The 24,412-nt window shown below is 38.0% G+C and overlaps 3 protein-coding genes across 3 annotated transcripts; all 3 read left to right on the plus strand.

Moving 5' to 3' along the window:
* Positions 1-5,450: 5,450 nt before the first annotated feature.
* LOC128356047 (red-sensitive opsin) lies at positions 5,451-7,302 on the plus strand. The gene is made up of 6 exons (XM_053316478.1): positions 5,451-5,556; positions 5,953-6,249; positions 6,369-6,537; positions 6,630-6,795; positions 6,878-7,117; positions 7,204-7,302. Exons 1-6 carry the CDS (start codon positions 5,454-5,456, stop codon positions 7,300-7,302), a joined length of 1,074 nt encoding a protein of 357 aa, XP_053172453.1. The 5' UTR covers positions 5,451-5,453.
* A 1,906-nt stretch (positions 7,303-9,208) lies between these two features.
* On the plus strand, positions 9,209-13,601 carry gnl3l (guanine nucleotide binding protein-like 3 (nucleolar)-like). The gene is made up of 15 exons (XM_053316476.1): positions 9,209-9,250; positions 9,339-9,382; positions 9,957-10,067; positions 10,171-10,287; positions 10,385-10,468; positions 10,602-10,737; positions 10,831-10,934; positions 11,080-11,224; positions 11,505-11,592; positions 11,681-11,858; positions 11,946-12,088; positions 12,181-12,317; positions 12,861-13,027; positions 13,153-13,327; positions 13,511-13,601. The coding sequence occupies exons 1-15, from the start codon at positions 9,238-9,240 to the stop codon at positions 13,576-13,578; spliced, it is 1,710 nt and encodes a 569-aa protein (XP_053172451.1). The 5' UTR covers positions 9,209-9,237; the 3' UTR covers positions 13,579-13,601.
* Positions 13,602-14,307: 706 nt separating this feature from the next.
* tfe3b (transcription factor binding to IGHM enhancer 3b) lies at positions 14,308-22,977 on the plus strand. Its single transcript, XM_053316477.1, has 9 exons — positions 14,308-14,444; positions 16,991-17,216; positions 17,299-17,523; positions 18,057-18,152; positions 19,055-19,166; positions 19,315-19,371; positions 19,513-19,588; positions 19,771-19,918; positions 20,491-22,977. Exons 2-9 carry the CDS (start codon positions 17,025-17,027, stop codon positions 20,953-20,955), a joined length of 1,371 nt encoding a protein of 456 aa, XP_053172452.1. The 5' UTR covers positions 14,308-14,444; positions 16,991-17,024; the 3' UTR covers positions 20,956-22,977.
* The last annotated feature ends 1,435 nt before the right edge of the window (positions 22,978-24,412 follow it).

A 24,412-nucleotide genomic window follows, 5' to 3' on the forward strand; every position in this document is an offset into this window, starting at 1 on the left:
TAAGATTCAATATTATTAACAAGCAAAATGTTTCACATTCAATGTGACACACTGTAAGCTTGCCAAAGTTACAGATGGGTACGTTTTTTTTGGGTCTTTTTTAAAAAGCAGTTATTGGAAGAAAATTGTCCTCACACCCTTTTGACAAAGAGACTCAAGTCAATGCCACATTTCTGCTTCATTTAAACTCTCCAGTTTTTAAATAGTGCTCAATAGAGCCTTAGAACTGCAGCATTTTCTTTCAGCTCAGGGTATACATTTTGAAAGTAAATGTTTCAACAGCATGAAACCATTAGGAGAAAATACACCAATACGAGCATTTCAGAGTATACAACAAGAGCACAACACTCAGAGAGCACACAGGGTAAAACAAACAAACTATCCAAATATTTGACTGGTTCTGTACTGGCACTGAGAAATGTGTTTTAAATAATAGGTGGTTAATTAAAAGACAAACACAGAGTGGTGTCCAACTACTGTTTTCACCATCTGGCACAGCTTCCATTGTCCTGCAGTTCTTCTATTCTTTAAAATCTGAAAGAAATGCCAGGATGGACACAAACGATTTATATTCTGACCTTTCACCCTCATAATTGGCTTCAATATCAAATTTCTGAACCACAAATCACTCATAAATACCTCATCGGTCACAGAGAAATGTGTGTTAATCCTCAGTGAAACTTTCAGAGATCAGAGAGAGCTTAGTCTTTAATATGTATGCTTTTTGTTTATGGTGAAAAACATTTACAATCACACTATGTAATGGTCCTAGTATGAGTGTTTTTTAATTTAATATTTCAGTCGAAAGGAAAAAAGTGTTCAGGGTTTACTGTTCTCTAATGTAAAATTGGGTCAGATATGACCGTGAAAGGTATGCAAGGGTTAAAAGATGTGGCCATGTCCATTATTCGGCCTACAGATGGCGCCACACTTCATAATGAGCCTCCTTCACAGCTACACCATTGCCATGTGTACTTAACTGTACCTGCACAACTGTTAAAATAAAATAAAATAAAATATGGGTACCAGAAAACACTGGTGTTCAATTGTAGTAATTCTGTAAACTACAACCAATTTTTTTATTTAATTTCATATATATTCATTATTTTTTACCTGTGTGTGATGAAGACACACAACTAGTCTCAGATGTGCTTCACAAGTTCACTCATTAACACACACATACACACACACATTTAATATTTGCATACAATGCAAGCATGAATAACTTTTTAATTTAGGACCAGTTTGATCAATGACAATTAAATGCAACAAAGAAATAAAATGTGCATATATGATAAATGGCTCACAGTTTAAAACAGTTTGTCTTCACATGCTAACACAATAAGGTAAAGAGGGTTAGGTGGACAAGATTACCAATTCATCTCTCAGTCTCAGTGTATCACTTAAACAAGTCATAAACATACTTACACATAGAGCAGAAGTTAATGTGAATCAGTAACACAATAAAGGGAAGAGGTATTTCTTTTACCTTTTACCATGGAAGTAAGGAACAATCAAACACAGCTATTTAAAACCTGTCAAAGAAACATGTTTTTCAAGTATTGCAACCAACCCTGTATAGGTAATGTTCATCATGACATTGCATAGAGACATAAATACAGTTCATACAATAAATATGAGCACACAAAGCTATATTGTAACACTTATTTTGAAACATGAGTGTCGCTTTAATGTGAACATTGAATAACATGTTGAATGGAAGTTAATCAGTCAAATCAATACTTGGAACTGTTGACACAATTGCCTCTGGGTTTTTGGCCACCAGTGGTGACCTGTGCAGCAGTGGGAAGCAAAGGAGAGAAAAAAAAGGAAGATTCTGGTCATTACACACACCTAAACAACATAATACACAAGTACACACAAATCTGAGAATAGCATTATTATCTGATGTGAAGTGAACACGAGGAATGCTTTAAGCCACCTAGATCTACATTACCTAATGGAAACAGGAATAGCCTACATGTTGTAGAGGGAAAAGTGTATTTGTAATAAGTATATTACAAACACTATTGTTGACAAATTCAAAAAACAAAATCACTTACCTAACAAAAATCTAAAAAGAGAAGAGCTGGCTGCCTTGAGCACATTTTTACATTCTGAATTTCTGTCATTTACTATGGATTATGACTGTATTAAGAGCTGTTGAGATAACTCCGTTCTTCCCATTCCATTAAAATATAGTCTTCCTTTCAGTCAGTTTTATAGTTTAACACAAAATTTCCAGAAAACTGATGATCTTGACAAGAATATGATGGAGCTAGAGTGTAATCAGCCCTACATTACAATCCTTGTTGTGCATTTCTTTTATATAGTAAACTTTTATCGAACACAAATAGTTCAGATCTAGCAGAATTCCAGATTTAACCTTGAAATGTTAAAGCATCACACAAAAATAAGAATAAAGAGGGCTTTAAATTCACATTTACATACTGAAGTTTAAAAAAACTCTTGATTATTTTTGTCAAAAGGAGCAGTTAGGCTATTTACAGCAATGATGTATGAAACAATAGGAAATTCAGTAAAGCTAAGTACTAATATGCATACAGCTACAGATATATAGGGAAATATTGGGAAGTAGAGGAAACGTTACACATTTCTTCAGTTTCAGGGTCAGTCCTCTTCTTGATGTGAAGTCCTTGTCCCACCTGGAGCTCTTACTAAATGTGCGAGTTACCAGTTACCAATTTACCATAGCATCTTAGTTAACCTCTGTGTTCTCCTGAAGTGAACTGTTATTCCGGACAGATTAAAGTGTTACAGATTGAGCATGCCAGAAGTAATTACTCAGTGTTAATCTGTTTTGAGGAAGAACCTCAGTTGTCCGGATAATGTGCTTTAGTGTGTTGGAGACATGAAAATCCTCACCTTTATTTCACTGGGTCAATTCTGTTCTGTTTAAAGGTCAAAGACTACACTAACACCATGCTGACACTTGCTACTCTACAATGCTTTAATAAAGATAATATCAAGTACAAACTAGTGTAGCTTACATTTCAATATACTAAACTATTTCTTAGATACATATAAGATCACTATTATATATCACTGAACTGTAAGTGAATTACTGAGCCATTCCTCAAGAAAATGACATTATAGTTACATTTGAATCTAACGACCCTGGTAAGTTTGACCGGGAGAAGTGGCGCCGTTTAGATGACGTCTATATAAAGAGACACATTTCCATATTCAGGGGTAGTGGGTTGCCAAAAGTGGATTTTTCTACAGACCACTGTTCACCTCCCACTTCCAACCACGAGTGTCCATAACTATGATTTCAAGTGATCATTTAACCAGTGGTGATTTTAGACCCGTTTTATGGCACCCCTAAATTTGATCTAAGCACCCCTTGAAATAAGCAAATTATTATTGTATTTTTTTATTTGATACAACTTTAATTATTTTGCAAGCCTGTTTATTAAAGATGGGACAAGCACTTATGCTACAGGTTCAAATGGTTTTATTTTAACAGGTCTAATGCACTTTGGATAGTTCTGTCATTAATATTGTCTTTTCCCTAATCTTAGGGTCCTCTCTGTAGAAATCTGATTTATTGATCTGTTTATTCTGAGCCATTATTATAATACATTATAGTAGACCACTCTACTATGTATTGTTGTAATTAATGTTATTCACTGAAATTAATTATTTAGCAGGAGCTTTGAACACTTGCATGGCATTGTATGTCACATTCTCATTAGGAGCTGAGCCCCTCTAAAGGTCTGATCCTAGAATCGCTGCTGATTTTAACCCAAACCATGAACCATTTGTGATATTGCTTTCTGTTGTACACACATAGAGTAGTTGTGTGAGGAATGAAAACGAGCCTGAGAGCAGAGAGAAACCTTGTACTTTCACATCTTCACTTTAAAATTGGTGTGATGGTGGGATTCTGTGTTTCAGAAAGTTACAGTTTTTGAAAGCAGCAATCTGCCATCAGAAAGGGGCTTTTCTGACACTACTAGGTGATCTGACAAGCACTTTGTTTGAAGTATACTTGTATGAAATGATCATTTCTATACAATGACTGCATAATAAATAGATTTTGAGAAGAAAATTATATATTTCTGATATTTTGCTTGGTTAAGTAACATTTTTTCCTAAGATGGATTCAAAATATTTGTAATGAATACCCTCAAATCCAGCCATGCAAATTCAACCTTCCTGACCTACATCAGTTGCTTGGCGTTTGTCTTTACATGCAACACGTGTTGGTGATTATGACACATCCAAAAGACAGACTGAGCTAATAAAGAGGGAAGCAGAGAGTAAAGACATTAATTACGTCTCACAGACAGTAACACATTTCCTAATAACTGGTTGATTTTATCCACTGAAGACACAATATCCTGTTGAGAATACCCAGAAATAAAGATCTTTTACAGGACACAGATATCCCACGGTCACTTTGCCAAAAATTCTGTGCTCAGCATTTAGATGTGAAATTCACCAGTAAGAAAACTATGTAGTGTTCAAATATCCCTAATGTAATCTCTGTAATGTAACTGTAAATATGAAACTTTTGAGTTTCACATTCAACAAATGTGGCCTGTGCTTTAGAGTGAGACAGCAATTAACGAACAGCAGAAAGATTCTGAAAAGGCTTTATGCATTTATGTGTGAGATCTTTCTTATTCCACATATATCAGTTGTTTACCACCTCCACTTTGCCCTTTCCATGAGGACTATGACCTATATGGTTGGATCAAAGTTAAGAAAAATCCTCTGTTCTGAGGTGAACTATCCTTCTGGAGGGATTACAGATGTCTCACTTACCTCAAGTCAACAACTTCGAATAGTTGCGTGAATGTCAACTCGTCCAATTAAGCTGCTTTAACCTGTTCTCTCATGCCAGCCGGGGTCCACCTGTATACCTATCAATACAACATTATATACAACATAAAATTAAGTTGATATGCACAGTTCAAACTTCTGTACTGTTAGGTGTGTTTTTATTTCCCAAATTAACAAATTAAAATAAACATTTGCTCTGGAGTTTAAATGATTATTTGAGAAATAAATTAAATGCTGCTTACAATACTATACTTAATACTAATGTCACCATTCCTACAGATGCAAGAAATAGCTTCAGCAGGACTGAGTGAAGGCATACAGTGCCTAAAATTCCCAATAACGTGTTAGTCAGAGGTCTCACAATTAATCCCAATTTTAGGTGAGTGGAAGGAAATCCGCTTTCAAACAAGATTATTCTGGTATTTTGTGTCTTACCCTAATTAGCTCATAGTTTTAAATACAGTTCAAGTGTATTGCCTTACTGGGTATCACTACAAAGCAATACACTGTGGCTGTAATTTGGTTGAGACTTAATCCTATAAGAGGTCTCTGAAGAATAAGTATAAAAAGCTAAAGTCAGGTGTGTAGCACCAGTCACCCAGAGAGGTTACAAGTGACAGGGACGTCCATTTAAGATCAGAATGACAGAAGAGTGGGGAAAACAGGCGTTTGCAGCCAGGCGACACTATGAAGACTCAACAAGGGGATCTGCCTTTGTTTACACAAACAGCAATCATACAAAAGGTACAGTATTGCCATTTGATCTTATTAATAATTGGATGTGCATGTTCATTTTAAGACTTATAACAATAAATGACGGCAGAACCTCAAACCAGATCAGAGTAAAATAAATCCATCTTTTGCCAGTTGAGTTTTTAATTAGATTCAAATGTAATGATTTATGGCTGTATTTTGCTCACTATTCACACACTGAACCTGTCATCAGAAAGTTGCTATTGTTGATTTGTCAACTTAAACTTTTTAAACTTGGTTGATTGACTGTGTTTGGGAGGTATGTGATTTGTTGGCAGAAAAGTTAGTTCTCTATAGCTTGCAATACTTAACAAAATAAGACAATGAACCACATTAAATTTTAAATTGTGAGACTACATGTGATCTATGTATGTACGTGCTCCCTAGATCCCTTTGAGGGTCCGAATTACCACATTGCTCCTCGATGGGTTTACAACGTATCAACACTCTGGATGCTGATTGTGGTCGTTCTATCAGTCTTCACTAACGGTCTCGTCTTGGTGGCAACAGCAAAGTTCAAGAAACTCCGTCACCCTCTGAACTGGATCTTGGTCAATCTTGCTGTTGCTGATCTTGGAGAGACAGTTTTTGCAAGCACAATCAGTGTATGCAACCAGTATTTTGGTTACTTCATTCTAGGACACCCAATGTGCGTCTTTGAGGGCTACACTGTCTCAGTTTGTGGTGAGTGGTCACGTTTTTCTTTTTCATGAAAAAAGCTGTTTGGTAACAGTTTGCAAAGAGAGGATTCTTGGTCTTACATATTACATTTCCTTTACTGAGTATTGTGCTTCTTTACACAGGCATTGCTGCTCTCTGGTCCCTGACTATCATCTCTTGGGAGAGATGGGTCGTTGTCTGCAAACCTTTTGGAAACGTCAAGTTTGATGCCAAATGGGCCACAGGTGGAATTGTATTTTCCTGGGTCTGGGCAGCTGTATGGTGTGCTCCCCCCATATTTGGATGGAGCAGGTAGCCTGTGTTTTTAGCTTATTGATATTTACATAATAAATATCTGTTGAATTTATCAGTGGACACACAAAGTAAAAGTTGTCTTGCTTCAGGTACTGGCCTCACGGACTGAAGACTTCCTGTGGACCTGATGTATTCAGTGGAAGTGATGACCCTGGTGTCCAGTCCTACATGATTGTTCTCATGATTACATGTTGCTTAATTCCCCTGGCTATCATCATCCTTTGCTACCTTGCCGTCTGGATGGCTATCCGTGCTGTAAGTTATCTTACCTGTTGTTTTATACTTCATAGAAAGCAGCCTTGCAGAATCTTATAATTTGTCCATTTGTCTATCACAGGTTGCCTTGCAGCAGAAGGAATCAGAGTCAACCCAGAAAGCTGAGAGAGAAGTATCCAGAATGGTCGTTGTCATGATCTTGGCATACTGTTTATGTTGGGGACCTTACACCTTTTTTGCCTGCTTTGCTGCGGCAAACCCTGGATATGCTTTCCATCCTCTGGCTGCTGCCATGCCTGCATACTTTGCCAAGAGCGCCACCATCTACAACCCAATTATCTATGTCTTCATGAACCGCCAGGTTGGCACAACAGTCTCATTGTCACATTGATCAACTTCCTCTGTTTGTTTAAATTTTAACAAATTTTTATTCTCTTTCCAATACAGTTCCGCACATGTATCATGCAGCTCTTTGGCAAAGAAGTTGATGATGGCTCTGAAGTATCTACATCAAAGACAGAGGTCTCCTCTGTGGCTCCTGCATAAACCTTCATGTTCTACTTTTTGGAAAACGACCATATGATTTGTACAGTAAATAATTAACTGTTGTCATTGTTATTTGTTTTTTTCTTCTTGTAAATCTAGCTTTCTGGCAAATGAAAAAAACATAAAGCAAATGAATCATTATATCACTAGTCTTCTTCTTTTTATGGGCATAACATCAAACATACTGAAAGTATTCCTTTTGGTGTTTTTTTGAGGAACCACCAGTGCAGAGCTCATTAGATAGTAATGACCCTATCACCCTGTCAGGGGCCCAAAGGTCCACCCCCAGATTCTCTTTGTCATCCATCTCAATGAACTTGGCTGTTAAATGTTACATTATTTTCACAGTTTAAACACAATATTGGCCCTTAAAAACAATTTGATGATGATGAATATTGACTCAAGTAGACTTACCTTTTTGGATTTCACTACCCTGAACTACACCTTTAAAATCAACTGGATCGTAAAAACAAAATCTGTAACCCAGAATCGATTTGGAACTTTATTATAAATTACATGTTTTCAAAATTCTTCCTTTTTTGCTTATGTCCAACTAAACATTTTAATTTATTTTTTTAATTAGATTAGCTAATTTACACAAACAAGTGCTTCTTAGCTGGGTCTCTTATTTACAAGTTTTTCTCCACATAAAAATCTCATTCGGAAAAAAGTAATGTGACGTATTTAATTCATAAAATTTTGAAATTAAAATGGTAATTGAACTGCACTAACCTAGCACCTTTCTAATCTTCCATCCACTCAAATCTTTTTTACACTACAAGTCACATTCACCCATTCTCACACATATTGATACATTGATCGCTGAGGCTGCTACACAGGGAGCATTTTCGGGTTCAATATCTTTCCTAAGGACACAACCACCAGGGGACACATTCAGAGGCAATATTTCAGATTATCATATTACAATTACACAAATACATTAAAGAGAGCACATAAATGAAAAGTCTTAATGGCTTTCATATTAGTGGAATGTTTAATAGTTTGAATATATTATTTGGCTTCATTTTCAAAGATGGAAAAGAGAGGTTTCTGATTAGTGTATGGACATTTGTAGATATGCCATTTGGCTAAATGTATAATATAATAAACAGTACATATTCAAAACAAAAGGAAAAATATGGTTCAATACAAGAAGAAATCAAGTAGCAAATAGCTTCCCATAATTTGGTAGAGGAGGGGCAAGACCAAAATAAATGAAAAACATCTTCAGGGTTTCCTTCACAGAAGGAGCAATTCACATCTATATCTTTTTTGAATCCTTGTAAAAAAAACTTTTGATGGGTAAAATCTGTGAATTATTTTAAAAGATACTTCTTTCATTTTATTATTTATCATAAATCTAGCTGGCAAGTTCCAAATCTTTTTCCAGTCAAGGTTATTAATAAAGGTGTTCCAATAAGTTACCACAAATGGAATTGATACGACATCTTTCTAAAATAATGAGCTTATACGACGATTACTAAATATTGCGTGTTGAAGAGGAACAGGATGCATGGAAATATTGTTTAGAGATACGAGACGTCATTTCTTCAAGTGTCACATGAACGTCAGGTGTGTGTCTGAAGCATAGGTCTGAAGAGAGCGGCAGCTTTCTCGTTGAATCCGTTGTCAGCTGTTACAATATTATAATAACTGTTTGGCAAACACCAGCACACAGATTTGAATTCCTACTGTGTAATTTTTGTATGAAGCCATTTTGTGATAAAATGAGAAAATTCATTTTGACTTAAACGGGATGCCAAAACAGTTTGAGGTGCAGGTGCAGATACCAGTTTTGGAACCAGCTGTTGTGGCCAAAATACAAACTCTTATTTTGACATGTCCCCGGATGTTATGAGTGACGTCACGGTGTGCGCATGTCCACTCTCTAGCCACACACGTGAAGTCGGAGAAGGTGAAGACTCTGCTGTAGCCATGTCAAAAGCTAGTACGTAACTTTTCGAGGTGTACTTGATACTTTCACATAAAATTGAGCGTGAATTACTTAAAATGATGTCGTTTCTTTTGTTTTACAGAACAAAAAAGAGCAAAGCGTCTCGGCTTTTTAGGAAAACAGAAGGTAAGCGCTATCCGACAAATGTTTTCCGAGCTAACTTTGAGTGCTCTCGTCACTCGTGTGCTAACATAATATTCAACGTGTCATGGATCACTAAACTGTGAGTTAGTCCAGCTTATGATACCAAAACGACTCAAATCCCCGAAGGTAATATTATTAGTGATAAACAGTTCCAGGAGTTAGTGTTGCGGACTGGTGCACTGGACAGACAGACATCTACCGAGGTGGAAAATGCACAGTCCCAGCTCCTGTAATCAACATGCTTAGATGTCAATTTAGCATTCAGCAGCACGCTTCTATAAACCATACAAACCATTGTGCAGGGTCAGCAGGTCAAATACTATCACACATACGCTAGATGGTAGTGACATATCAAGTAAGACTTGAGCACACACATAAGTCTAGACAAGGCTAGTAGAGAAACATCTTGTGATAATTCATATTTAGACATCTGCTGACCATGGGGTAAAACATTTTTACTCAAAGTCCGATTTTCAGACAGCTATTATTATTATTAATTGTTCAAAGCTTAAATGAACTGTAAACATTAATACTCAGCATGTTTTCCTGTCTACAGACCAAAGATGGACAAAAAGGAGATGCTTCAGGGCTGACAACGAATAAAGGGCAGTCATCTGTGCAGCATGTCAAGGACCACAGAAAACCAGAGGAAATCAGGAAGCAAAGGGTGACTTTTTAGGAAGTCTTGCCTGTTCTTAGATTATAGTTTGCACTGCAAATTCTTATTATTTTTGGGTTAACCAATTTCTCTCAATATTTTTCCTAATTAGCTTCAGGAACTCCAAGAAAAGCAGAGAATCTCCAGAGAAAGAGAGCTGTTGAAGAGGAGAAATTTGCTAAGCTTTCAGAATGACATCCTACAGCGTCAGAAAGAATTTGAAATTAGGGTAAATGTCTGCCTGTTTAGGGGAAACATCATGAATCACTACATACTACAACATTTCCATTGTTGTGATTTCTCTTTTTTCTTCTTATTGTTCACAGGAGACAGAGATGCAGACTTTGGAGAAGCATGTCAACTTTGAAAATGAGAATTCAAGAAAAGCTTATTACAGAGAATTTAAAAAGGTTTGCAGCTGCTTCATACTTGATGAACATTATCATTTCAGTGTTGTTTTTGTATGAACTGAATTATTTTAGAAATTTGACTTGTTTGGAAATGGACATTGTTTTTTTTCTTTTATTATTATTTTTTTTAAAGGTAGTGGAGGCATCAGATGTGATTTTGGAAGTTTTGGATGCTCGTGACCCTCTCGGCTGCAGATGTCCTCAGGTGGAGCAGGCAGTCATTCAAAGTGGAACCAACAAGAAGATAGTGTTAGTGCTTAATAAAATTGGTAAGTTTGGCAATACAAATTTAAATAGCATACCTTTTAGGAATTGTCTATATATTTATGTCTTGACTTAACATGTTTTTACTGTGTTTGTAGATTTGGTGTCAAAGGAAATTGTGGAAAAGTGGATCAAGTATCTTCGTAATGAGTTTCCTACTGTGGCTTTTAAAGCGTCTACTCAGCAACAGTCCAAGAACTTGGTATGCATTCACACATCTCTATTATGATCATCTTAAATTGTGAATTAAGATTCAATTAATTATAGCTATTACCAATATTTATTATATTAGTATGTTAAATATGAATTTCACATAAACACTATTTTCTGTCTCCCGCTATGGACAGAAACGCAGTAATGTACCAGTGACACAAGCCACAACGGAGCTTCTTAGTAGCAGTGCTTGTATCGGTGCAGATTGCTTGATGAAGCTGCTCGGTAACTACTGTCGCAACCTGGATATAAAGACAGCCATCACTGTAGGTGTTGTAGGTAAGCAAAGCACCACACACAGTAACACAATGCTAACACAAGCAGCACATTTCAGTCTTTGTGTTACATTTGATCCTCAAAATGACTTGTGGAAAGTATGAGTTAAATGTGACTTATAGTGCAGCCTGTGTGAACACCTGTATTGATTAAAATAGGAAAGTATTTGTTCCTTCAGACTTAGAAAATGCAGCTGAAATGTCCTGTGAAGACAAACCTACCTAGATTTTTCTTGTTTACAACGTAATGAGTCCAATAATTTTTGCCACTTGTGGTTTTCTAGGTTTTCCTAACGTGGGAAAGAGCAGTTTGATCAACAGTCTGAAACGCGTCCGAGCGTGTAATGTTGGAGCCACTCCTGGTGTCACCAAGTAAGAATACACTCAACTGTTGATCTGTGCTCCTGTGAAATCTTTCTTGTTTCTTCCCTGTGTTCATAATGACTTTGTTGGATTTCAGGTGCCTTCAACAGGTGCATTTGGACAAACACATTAAGCTGCTAGATTGCCCTGGCATTGTCATGGCGACTTCAACAACTGATGCAGCAATGATTCTTCGTAACTGCGTGAAAATTGAACAGCTTGTAGATCCCCTCCCACCAGTCGAAGCCATCCTGCGACGCTGCAACAAGGAACAGGTATGTTGCCTGCTTTCTAACCATTTGCACATTGATAGATGATGTAAGTCACACACTGTTGTGACATGAATTCTGTTGGGTGTGCAGATCATGGAGCACTATGGAGTGCAAGACTTTCACACAGCTCTGGAGTTCTTGGCATTACTCGCTCGACGTCAAGGCAAACTGAGGAAGGGAGGACTGCCCGACACTGACAAAGCAGCTAAATGTGTCTTACTAGATTGGACAGGGTGGGTAAAATGTAGGATTCTCTATGCTTTACACGTGATAATCAATCATTGTTCTTAGCATTGTGTTAATTTCAGCATGTTGTTTTGTTAAGAGGAAGGATCAGCTACTTCACGCACCCTCCAGAGACACACACTCTTCCCACACACGTCAGCGCTGAGATAGTTACGGAGATGGGTAAAGCTTTTGACTGGGATGAGCTTGAAAAAGGAAATCAGGAGGCTCTCGCAGGTAAAAGAAAACACTCATTTCACCCATATATCAAACTTTTTTTCTCATTTACTTGCAGTAAGAACAATGTCTCAATTACTTAGGACAGACGTCACTGTCAATCATTTTAATTCAGTTACTTTATTACCTAAAGAAATGGCCACTGAACACTTTTTTCTTGTGATAATAGTATGACAGAAGGACAACTGCTGTAATACCATAACAATCAAATACCATGTGTGGAATTTTGCAAGGGTGCACTTGTATGACACACTAATAGACAGGAACAGCCTAGACATATACCAGTTACACCACTGGGAATTATTAAGATTCCCATGTTGTATCAAATTGAATGTACTGAAGCACATTTAGCCCGAAGAACAAAAAAATGTCCAAATGCGTATTGTCTCTCACTTTGATTAGTTTCATATCACTTTCACTGATGAGGACAGGAAAGCAGAGGGTTCCTAAAATGACCTTGACCTTGTAAGATTATCTGGATTGCATTGTTTAAAAGACTTGCAAAGGTGTTTCAAAATTGGATTTGCTTCTGCTGTGTTGCAGTGTCATCTTGTCCTGATGTCCAAATGGGATTCTGCATGGAAACCACTGGAATGACACAAGGTACACACGCTGAACCACCGCCATACCTGGAAATGGAAGGAGAGTCAGTGGAAGAGCCAGAATTTCAAGATGAAACTGAGTGTATGGAGGATGACAATGACCCAGAGGTGTGAAACAGTTCAGTCCCATAGCTCCAGTGTTCACTGAAGTCTAATTTGTTGAGCCTCTGTCTTTCTAAAATGTGATTCATTCAACTCTCGTTATGTCCGATGTTCTGTTCTATTTTAAATAGTTTGGGCCAATGACAGTGGAGATAAAATCTCAGAAGTCAAAGTCTGACTCAGGTGCGAGTGATGCTACACCCAAGGCTCCAAGTTTGAAGGATATCTTGTATGTGGATCCTCTACAGCAGGGCCATGCACTTCTTGCTGCCAGCAAGAAGAGGAAGAAGCAACAGAAAAGAGCTGGTTTGTATAAATATAAGTCTAATCATAAACAAAAACTTGTGTGTGGTGTTTTCAGGTTCTGGATATGAATCTAAAATATAGTTAAAACATTTGGAGTTTAAAATCTTATCACTTTACTTGTTCTGTTTTTAATTATGCAGATTTTAAAGTGATACTTTTTCCCCCTTTTTCTTTAATCTGCAGACAAACTTGCCACCAAACTCTCAGACACCTTGACATCTGCAATGGACTTCTCATTTTCAGACAGTTGATTAAAATAAAAATGTGAAAAGAATGTGTTTTTCCTTCACTGAATGCTGCACCACTTTTCTGTTTATGTAATAAAGATTTCTATGCTCCTGCAAACCTTTGACTTCTTGGAAACCCAATGCCTTTGGTGGATTTTCACTAGGCGGGCTATACTCTGTCTCTGTGTACGAACACCGAAAGTTTTCCCTTTAGTACAAATTGCAGGTATTTTTTGTGTAGTATGTCCTTCTAGTGCACTTGACCCTGATATTCTCACAGCAGGAGACTTGTGTATCCAATATTAACCAGAAAAAAAAAACTATCACAACTTTACATTTAAATACCAAGCTACAGTAAATATAGACTAACATTTTTTTTGTCCCTGTATAGTAAGTGTAAAATGCTAATTATATAGGCCTAAAAAGGATAGAAAATAGCTGCAATTCCCTTTAAACTTTCCTTTTTGTGACCTGCCCAGTGATAAGAAAAACATACTTATCAAAATTAACATATTTACACTGAAGCTGCATAAAGGTGACCACAAAATATTTTTTCTATTGCGATCATGTAACCCTAACCCAAATCACATTAATGAATCAGCCCCCAAATGTAGTATTCCATCATCATAACCGGTAATACACGGTTACGATTTTTCTAGCTTGATGTTACTGAAAATGAGCAAGGGCCAGCGTACCGTAAATGAAACCTCGCTGCTGTCAACAAGTTCCGGGTAACTAGGATGACCTCAGCCCGTTGGACCGAGGTAAACACAGTTAGCCGTGGCTAGCGACTGTTGAAGAGCGCGTATTCACCGAGTTAAAATGGCAAAGAAAACGGAGTATTTCGTGGATTTTTGGATGTGATAACGATAAACAAATCTATATCCACGGTACGTGTTTATTCCTATTTGTCATACATTAATGTAGGGTAGCATTAGCTTGTTGGGAAATTAAAGGGTTCTAGCTGGCTAACGTTAGCTAAGCTACAACTTCCTATTTTTACTTTGCCGTGTCTGTGCCTCAGCAACACGGCTGCTTTCTATTAAAATAACCAAACCCCCTCCACGTGGCTGTTGGTAGTCAGCTTGTTAAGTGTCTACGGTTCAGTTTTTGTCTTTAATTTGTATACACTCAGCGTGTTTATGTGGGCCCATTAGCTAACGCATGACGCGACATTACAGCGCGTCCAAAATAGAGATTACGAAAACAGACATGAGTAAGATACATACACATTGAAGATGCTTGTCTTAATTGCTCCTAGACTGACATGACATAATGGTAGTCAACTTTTTGTGACATAACTCAGTCAGTCAGTACATCAGTTTAGTCTTACACAACTGATCCAGTGGAAGAGACAGTATTGATAGGAAGGTATGCACTCTGCAGAAATGTACACAAAACATCAGCGACAGTCTGTGTGCCAAGGGCTGGCTCACATAAAGTATAGAAGTCATCTCAGATTGTTAAAGAATTACGTTGTTAATAGTGAACAACGTGGTAGTAACCAACGTTCATGCACAGCTGAAGATGATTTCAAGTAGTCAAGCCAAATGCCAAAGATTTTCTAGTTTCTCTTCATAAATTGTGAGGATTGTTTGTATAGTATAGTATGTATAGTTTTGGACTGTTGTTGTGTTGTTTCTGTCATGTCAGGATTTATAACATTGTGATTAATTAACTGTATTTATTGTAGATGAAAAGAAAGATCAATTGTGTTTAACATAACAGCACAGGATCCTGAATAGATCTATATGAGCCTACACAATTTCCCAGAAGAAAAATGTCATAATATCAGAATATAAGAGGATGTACATGTCTGGAAATCTGATAATTATGATTAATTTTTTTTTTATTTTTTTTTAAAGAATTGCTGAGGTTATGGACAGCATAGTACTTGGTTGGAAGTGTTAAGTGTTCAAGGGAATCTAGACTGTGCCTTCGGCAATGGTTTGACACAACCATCTTAAATGACTTAAATGTTGTGACACTCATCCATTAGCGAGAGAGCTTTTATTACAAGCCACTGTCATCAGTTCATGGGGATAATGTCAAGGGGGGCTAGATGATATAAGGGTCAACACGGTATCCATACGATTGTACAGTAATATTAGTTGCTGAACAAATTTAGACCAGGGGAAAGGGATCTTAGAATAGAATAGAAAGTCTTTATTGTCATCGTACAAAGCACAACTAAATTGAGATGCCGTCTTTAAAATGCAGAAACAAAAATGAATAAATAATTACCATTACTTAATGCAGTTTAGTGCATTTATGGTTTTATCACAAAAGCTGTTTTATTAATCTGTTTGTGCGTACTCTCAATGTCCTGTAGCGTTTGCCTGAGGGCAGCAGCTCAAAGAGTGAGTGTCCTGGGTGAGATGGGTCCCTGAGGAAATTGAAATTGATGTGATCAGTCTCATTGACACAGAAAGTAAGATTTCTTTTGACAATGAGCAGCTGACGAAGCATCAGAAAGTTTCACAAGCTGATTAGTGGCGTTGAATAAAATTCTGGTGGAGATGGGGATACTTTGACATTGGACACAAGTTCAGTTGTTTGTGTTTTAATGATCAGACATGTTTCAGTTTAATAATGTAAGCAGCATGTTGTGAGCAGCTGGTTTTGTTAGTGTAGACTCTACATGAAATTGGCTACACTTTAAAGTCAGGCTCATATTTGTTCGCACCACTCAGGACGACAAGGGGAGTCATCTTTGCTGCTGCTGCTGAACCCCCACAAGAGGAAGGTAGCCAGGTAGCGATTGGATCAAAAAAGTCTTTGGGATGACCATTTTTTTTAAAAGAGAGAGAGATAATACTGTATCAGGCTCTCATAAGGTCTCGCAGTCATAACCGCATTGTGTTATACAGTAGGTTGTAATCATAGACTGTATGGTTGTAATTCTAAAACCTGATACTGAGTCAGCATTTTTAGCCTTGAGTGCCCACGCCAGACCAGTATTTTCCAATGTGGTCTTAATTTAAGAGGCTGTGGTTAGCTGAAAGACTAATAACACCCATTAATATCAATCAATATGTCAAATGTGAATGGTGAGGCTGCACAGTGTTTGATTCCTCCATCCATTAATCATTTTTCAGGACGTTTATCCTGATCCAGCTCCCAGTGTATGATTTCTGTTTATAGTTACTGCATGAGTTCTTCAAAAATAGTAAAAGGTGCATCTCTTTGTGAAGAATTTAATACTTAGATCTTATTTTCTGAAATATTTTGGAAGTAACATCTGGATTTGCCTGTAAATCACTAGATTAATAAGGTGAATGATTTTTAAGTTTAAGGTAGTGTTAGAATTTCTAATACCACACAGTATAGTTTGCATGATGCTTTAATAACAACCTAAATTACACGATATAGTATACTTTAAAACACTGGTATGACCCACATATAATGGTCTTTTTGATCTGCTTTGGTTTTACAGCTCCATCCCTAGATCTGGATCTCTTTCCTCAGCCATGTCATCACGTGTGTTGCTGCGGCAGCAGCTGATGCGAGAACAAGCCCAGGAGCAGGAGAGACGTGAGGCCCAGCAGCAGGCCTCTGTTTCTCAGCTCCGGGCCTCTGACTCCACTCCAGCTATCTCTGTCACACTGCCTCCAAATGCGGCCCGTCCACCTCCAGCGCAGGTGCCGGTGGAGGTGCTCAAGGTAACGTTAAGGTTAACCCTTTGTTAACGGTCATGACTTGTGTTTGTATTGCAGTGCCTTTAACAACTGTTTAACCGATCAGGTGCAGACCCACTTGGAGAACCCCACCAAGTACCACATCCAGCAGGCACAGAGGCAGCAGGTGAAGCAGTATCTCTCCACCACTTTGGGCAACAAAGCGGTTACTCAGACGATGGGTGTGTCTCCCGTGCCACAATGCAGTTCTGCCCCTGAAGTTGCCCCCACTGCCAGCAGTGCCCCTAACAGTCCCATGGCTCTGCTCAACATCGGATCCAACAAGGAGGAAGTATGAGAAATTCCTCATTTTATATCAGTGGTTTAAGTTCTCTAGTGTGTGGGTTGTGATTTTTGCTGGCACAGCAGATTACACAGCCTGGATAGTCGCTGCTTTTTTGCAAACTTACACAATTTTTTTTTCTTTTGGAGAAGTTAAATGTCTAACCTTCTGCTCACTTTCAACTTAATTACTTTTTGTTTGTTCTGCAATGATGTGCTCGAAGCTCCCACTGTGATGATGCATGCCTTTTGTCATCGTACTCTTGTTGGCCTGGTGTCACAATATGATGTTAAATACTGCACGGCAGTTTAACGATGCCAGCACTTCTCTTGCATGTGTCTCCACCTTTTGAGATCAGGCCTCTTTAAAACTGTTACATTGGTTTTAAATGTTGAATGTTGACATTCAGTCTTTACAGAAGTCTTTATTTCAAACTCTATATACATACAGTGTAGTACATGTTGATTACTTTCACACATTTAACACTGAGGGCTTCACTCACTTTGTATTTATGCTGTTTTCTCTAATTTGCTTTTATCTAGATTGACGATGTGATCGACGACATCATTAGTCTTGAATCCAGTTTTAATGACGACATCATTACGTTGATTGACTCAGGTCTCCAGCTGCCTAGCACGGTAAGAAGAACCACGCATTTATGTGAGCATAAATACTTCCTTTTTTAAAGTTTCCCTCTTCTTTAACTGCACACTGACAGTGTAATAGAGGATTTCAAGGCAGCTGGATCACTTAATAGCTTTTTACAGACGAAGTGTTTTTTCTGTGAATGGGCGATCTCCTTTATGTGTGGAATGCAGCAGGAATTCAGTGTTGTCGTAGGAGTAAATATATACTTTTGGCACTCGCTTACTATTCGTCACAAAAGTGCTGCCTGGGCGGGGTAAGTGATCAGAGGATACTAGATGGGGAGAAGCGACACAAAGTGGGTTGAGCTCATAAAAAAGTACATTCATTGTAAAGCTTTCAGGGTTAACAAGTCATTTAGGCCAGATAGATAGAAAGCAATCACCTAACTGTTGCCACTGAACAAAAATGAGGATTATGGTGATGCTGTTGGAAGAAAAGAAAAAGAAGCACAGTGAGGTAAATGCATTTTGGGATGTTTTTTTCGTGTGTTTACAGGTATGTCACATTCTAATATAAATGGGTTGAGTTTGAGAAAACATGCTTTATGCTAAAGTAAGTAACTTCTCATGCAAAAAATAGCAGCGTCAATCATGCGACGAGGTTTGTGTTGAAGGCTGTTTTTTTTTATTAGGAGAAATATTTGGAATTGTTGTTATAAAATGTAACAGCTGCTGTATTTGTGTCACTCTTGCTTGTACAACATATAATAACCTTTATGCAATGTGAAAGTAACCAGCTCTGGTTCGGTTTTAAACTGGAGGAAGAACTGGTCGCTCTGCGCTTTTCTAGCTGAAATAGGGAAGACATCCTGTTCACATATTTGCTGCTAGGTTCATGTAAATCAGAGAGCATTTGTTACGTATATATATTTAACCCATTCTGTGTCGTGTAGCTCCCAGGAAATCTGTTGGATGTGTACCATAGCCCTGGAATGGCAGCACCAACTCTCACTGTCAGCAACTCCTGCCCTGCTGATCTTCCAAAAATTAAAAGGGAAATTACCGGTACAGTAAAACACATACTACTTACTTTTATATACAAAGGCCTTTATTGTTTTTTTTTTTTTTTACATGTTCAAGAGAATGTATTTTTGAGTTGGATAATACTTTTGGAATTGTAATATAAAGCACACTAAGAATGTATTTTGTTCAGATTCAGATGCCAAAGCACTTATGAAAGAAAGGCAGAAGAAAGACAACCATAACCTCAGTAAGTCAAAGCTTTGTTTTACATTATTTCAAGCACTTGTGTTTAATGGCATGTAGCCTCCGAACTACATGATTATGCAGTTTTTGCTTTTAGTTTTGTCTCCTACTCCTCTTACATACTGTCGTTCCTGCTTTTCTACAGTTGAGAGGAGGCGGAGATTCAACATCAATGACCGTATAAAGGAACTTGGTACCCTGATACCCAAGTCAAGCGATCCGTAAGTGTGGTCTGATTTTTCTGTGAAAGTTACATTTCTGTTTTCTGAATCACTTAATAAATATGAAAGTATAGTATTTGAATTGAGTCCCTGCAGCTGTTATCTAGTAAAATAGAAGTAATCTCATTTCTGTTTCCTTTCCTCACCGCCTCTGCAATACTTACTGATATTACTGATGACAGCGAGATGCGCTGGAATAAAGGCACCATTCTGAAAGCGTCTGTAGACTACATCAGGAAGCTACAGAAAGAGCAGCAGAGAGCCAAGGATGTCGAGATGCGACAGAAAAAGCTGGAGCAAGCAAACCACAGTTTAATGATGCGCATCCAGGTCAGTATGTGTTGGACAGTCTGTGTAGAAGCAGATATATCCAATTCACAATGCACAGTAATTGGAATTATTTTAAAACTGATGCCTGACAGAAACATTGTAGTTTTATTAAACTCAGATAATTTAGCTGTCGAGCAATATCGGTATTTCACCCTCTGCCAGCACATCAGGATGAGCATGCATGCCGCAAGCACAGCTGATTTACATTACTGCAGAATTAATAGTACACAATTATTAATCCATAAAGGTTGTCTTGTGAATTAAGTGGGAAATGGCTGATGATGACTGTGATTTAAGCCAGCCTCCATGAGTTATTTTGTTTTTATTTTGAACTTAAAATTGATCAGTTTATGTTTTAAGATATTTTTGCAGCATTTTTAGTCCCAGAAATGTGCACTTTGCTCTCCCACACTTTCAAGCTTTAATCAATGCAATGTCTTGCATTTGACAAAGCTTAAATATACCCTTTTTTAAAAGAAGTTATCTTATAGCTGGGAAAGTAAAGACATTTTTCAGTTGTTGCAGGACTTGACATTTGAATGCACATGTGCTGCTTCTTCTCTTCTTTCCAGGAGCTGGAAATGCAGGCACGAGTCCACGGCCTTTCTACAAACAACAGCATCTCATCTAGTCTGAGTTCCGATACCTCTCTGCTTCAGCAGCAGCCAATCCCACAGAGCGGCCAGTCCCTTCCTACCAGCGCGGGAGCCGCCTCCTCCTTTAACCTACTCAGCCTGGGTGCGACAGCTGTTGGACAGCCTCTGCCGACCTCCTTCCTGTCCCCGCCCTCCTCAGACTCTCCTGCGGGAGTCACCATCAGCAGCCCCCTGGACCTGGGCAGCCTGAGCTTTGCAGAGCTAGACGACACCTCCGCCTCAGCACTCTACCCCGACGTGGGCTTGGGAGACATTCTCATGGACGAAGGCTGCACCTTGTCTCCAGAGAGGGGGGACGAGTCGCTGTTTTCTCCTCTGTCACCAGGTGCCTCTAAAACCAGCAGTCGCAGGAGCAGCCTCGATATGGACGAGGACTTGTGATGAGCTCTACATGGTGGTCACACACCAAGAGAGAGACTGTCCATAGGGATAAGAATGTCAGGAAGTGCAGCCTTGCTTCAAATAACGCAAGTCTATTGATAGCACTGTTGAACTGAACTTTATAAAGCAAAGCTAGCAAACATTAAGATCAAAACTAACGAACGTTGCATCAGGAGAAAGTTCTTTGCCATACAGATGAAATTGGAACTGTTCCTGTTTGGAGCTGTTTTAAACGATTATGTCTGGGTTTATAAATGCAATCTTATTAAAAATGGAATTATGGTATAATAGGGACATGCACATAAGCATAAAGAAATTATTACATTCTTAAATAGTTTTTAAGATTTTCTTCAGAGATTTAAGAGGGATATAAAGTTTGTGTGAATTTTATTATGTGCTCATTTATAGGGAAGAAAGCTGTGAGGTTTCTTTTTCATGACATTGGCATGACAAACTGATCGATAGATGCCCATATATATATACATACATACATACATACATACATACATACATACATACATACATACATACATACATACATACATACATATATATATATATATATGTGTATATGTGTGTGTGTGTGTGTGTGTGTGTGTATTCTTTTTTTTTTCAACTGACTGGAATCAGGGTTTGTTAATAGCAGTCTAGCATGCTCATTCTTGTTGGGTTGTTTCACCAGCAGCTACAGAAGGGATCTTTGTAAAGTGAATTGGCACATTGTTGAAATATTGACTTCATATTGTAAATAAGAATATTTTATTTTGAGCAATTTTATTGCACCTTATTTTATGGCAGTCTATGCATTTAATGAAAGCTTTTGTCTGTTTTATTACTATTACACACAGTCAACAGCTAACGCCCGGGATGCATGTATTTGTAATAAACCTTAAGAGCAGCCGAGAATCACTTGCTGCTGCAGCTAGTTAGCCAAAGCAGGACTTCTTCCAGAGTAGCTACGAATTACAAATCAACATTTTTATTTTTTGGAATATATTCAGTGAGTCACTATGAGAAATGCAGAACAATTTTATCCTTTTACAATAGTACTGTAGTTGATCACATATTTTTTTGATACCTGAATAATACTTTGATAAGTAGTTTCTCTTCTCCTGACTAATATCTGTGTTGTCAGTAATTGTCTTCATTAACCTCGGTGATCACTGAGTGATTTTAAATGGTTAGCATGTTCTACCAAGATTGTGGCTTTTTTTTTTTCCTGACCATCAAAATTGATAGAACTAACAATGCATTATCGCTCATTGTAGTATGAACTCAGAGGGCTTCAGCCTTCTTTTACAGCAACCACTATCCTCATGTTATATAGTAAGGTATAACTGTATGCAGTGTGAAACTTTCATTGCATTTATTATTCTTATGAGATTGCCACAAACTTAAGAAAGGCATTTAATTTGTCAGATGCTTAATGCAACCTTATGTACAGTTAATGAATGTGTGTTTTGAAAAAGTACCTGCATATTTGTGTGTCGTTTTGTTTTTTTACACTGATGTACTGTATCTGAGAATTTGCTTTGGCTTAAACACGTCTTTTCAAAGTTATTGATATGCTTGAATTTTAAATTATTTTTGAGCCGTGGTAACATACAAACAAATCAATTGATGCAGCCAAAAAAAAAAGCCTTTTTTTTTTAAAAAAGATCATAATTCTGAGTGACACTGATTAGCATTTACCTTTCAGTGAGGAAAAGTGGCTGATTAAAGGTGTCCTCTCCTGTTATTTCTCAACTTTGAAGGCACATTGTTTTTGAGCTAAAAGCAAATCCACTCCACAGCTCAGTGCCACAAATTGCATTGTTTTTAGCCCCATAAGATTAAATACCAATGGTCAACTTTTTCTGCTCATACTTAACTGCTCTCCATGATATTAACCATGTCTTACCCCTACATCTATTTGAGTGCTAACATGGACTGTTAATCTTCTACGTGATGCAAGTAACATTTGTGTCCTGTCCTTACAACTTGGCTTTCAGAAGATTGTAATAAATAAATGATTCCCACGGGTTCATGTTTGGATGTGATTATTTGCATGCACGGGGATGTTAGTGATAAAGCATTTGAGAGATTTCCATTGCTAAGTCCAGGCACTCAGTAGCCTGAAGGCAGATGTCACAGACGGGACAGTCACAGACGAGACAGTCACACAGGAAGCGTTGGACACTCAGACAGCCGAAGAAGTCGCAGTAGCTGGTGATGGACTTGCAGCCGCACAGAGAGCAAACACACTGGTTGCAGCCTCTCACCGTGGCCATGAAACAGTCCAGTGGGTGGCAGAACAGGCAGGCCAAAAGAAATGAAGCACAAAGGTCTCGTGGAGGGGTAAGGTAGAGATCGAGAAAAGAGAAAGAAGCTTCAGTTGGAGGAAAAAGCTTTAGTAGATAATGTGATAAACAGTGTTACAAGCAACACAGTGTGGTGTCCTTACCCACTCCATCTGATGGCTCAGTGTGGACCGTGGGTTTGAGCTTTTCTTGACTCCTGCTGATGGATGTGATTGGCTGACTCACCTCATAGGCTGTGCAAGCCTCCATGGAAGGTGGCAGCAGGGCACACAGAGGCTGTGGCTGTTTTTTCTTCACAGAGCCTGGGCTACAGATGGATACTACCTGGGTGTCTTTGCTTTTTGGGTAATCATACAAGTTGGATTCAAAGGAGGCCTCTGCATTAGACATACAAATGAACAACACTCGTGAAATGTGTTTTGCAGGGAAATACCCATTAAAGTCAAGTTTACAGGCTAAAGTACCTATTGTTTTATTGGAGAATGCATTCTCAGCAAAGTCACATGAAGATAATTCAGTGTCATCAGTGGAGATATGCTCTAAACTGGAGACTTCAACCAGAGATCCTGTGAGAAGAAATAAGACGGTCTTCATAAATCATAATGATTTTCAAACTTAGCCCAAACAACTGCTATCCATCACTTACAGTATAATCAAACTGGATATACCTGTTTGACCAGCAGTACTGTTGTCAGGTACAGTGTGTGACTCTGAAGCAGTGGTTAGTGAGTTATAGAGCTTTGGTTGATTGCCACGTTCATCATCAGTCTTTTCATTCTTAACTGTGGGATCAAACTTGGCATCCATTGTGGCATCCATTTAAATATGTCATTCAGTGTCTTGGGGAAAAAATGATAAAGATAATCAAGCAGGGCTACAAAAGAGGCCACAAAGAATCAAAATGGTGAAGGAGGACTCCTATTAATATGAGTGCAAATCATTAAAAAAAATTGAGGTAAGATAAAGCATTTTTCTTAAAGTGTAATAATCCACTTATTAGTATTGTAATAAAGAAAATATAACATTAAACTTCACAATTCCGTGTAAATACCACAGACCTGGTGTGGGATCATCAGCTGATGTTTTGCTGTAGCTGAGCTGTTTGTGATGAGTCACTTGGAAAATTACAGCAAAGTTAATCTATTATTAATCTCCAG

The sequence above is a fragment of the Scomber japonicus genome, chromosome 3, assembly GCF_027409825.1.
Source record: "Scomber japonicus isolate fScoJap1 chromosome 3, fScoJap1.pri, whole genome shotgun sequence".
NCBI lineage: Eukaryota > Metazoa > Chordata > Actinopteri > Scombriformes > Scombridae > Scomber > Scomber japonicus.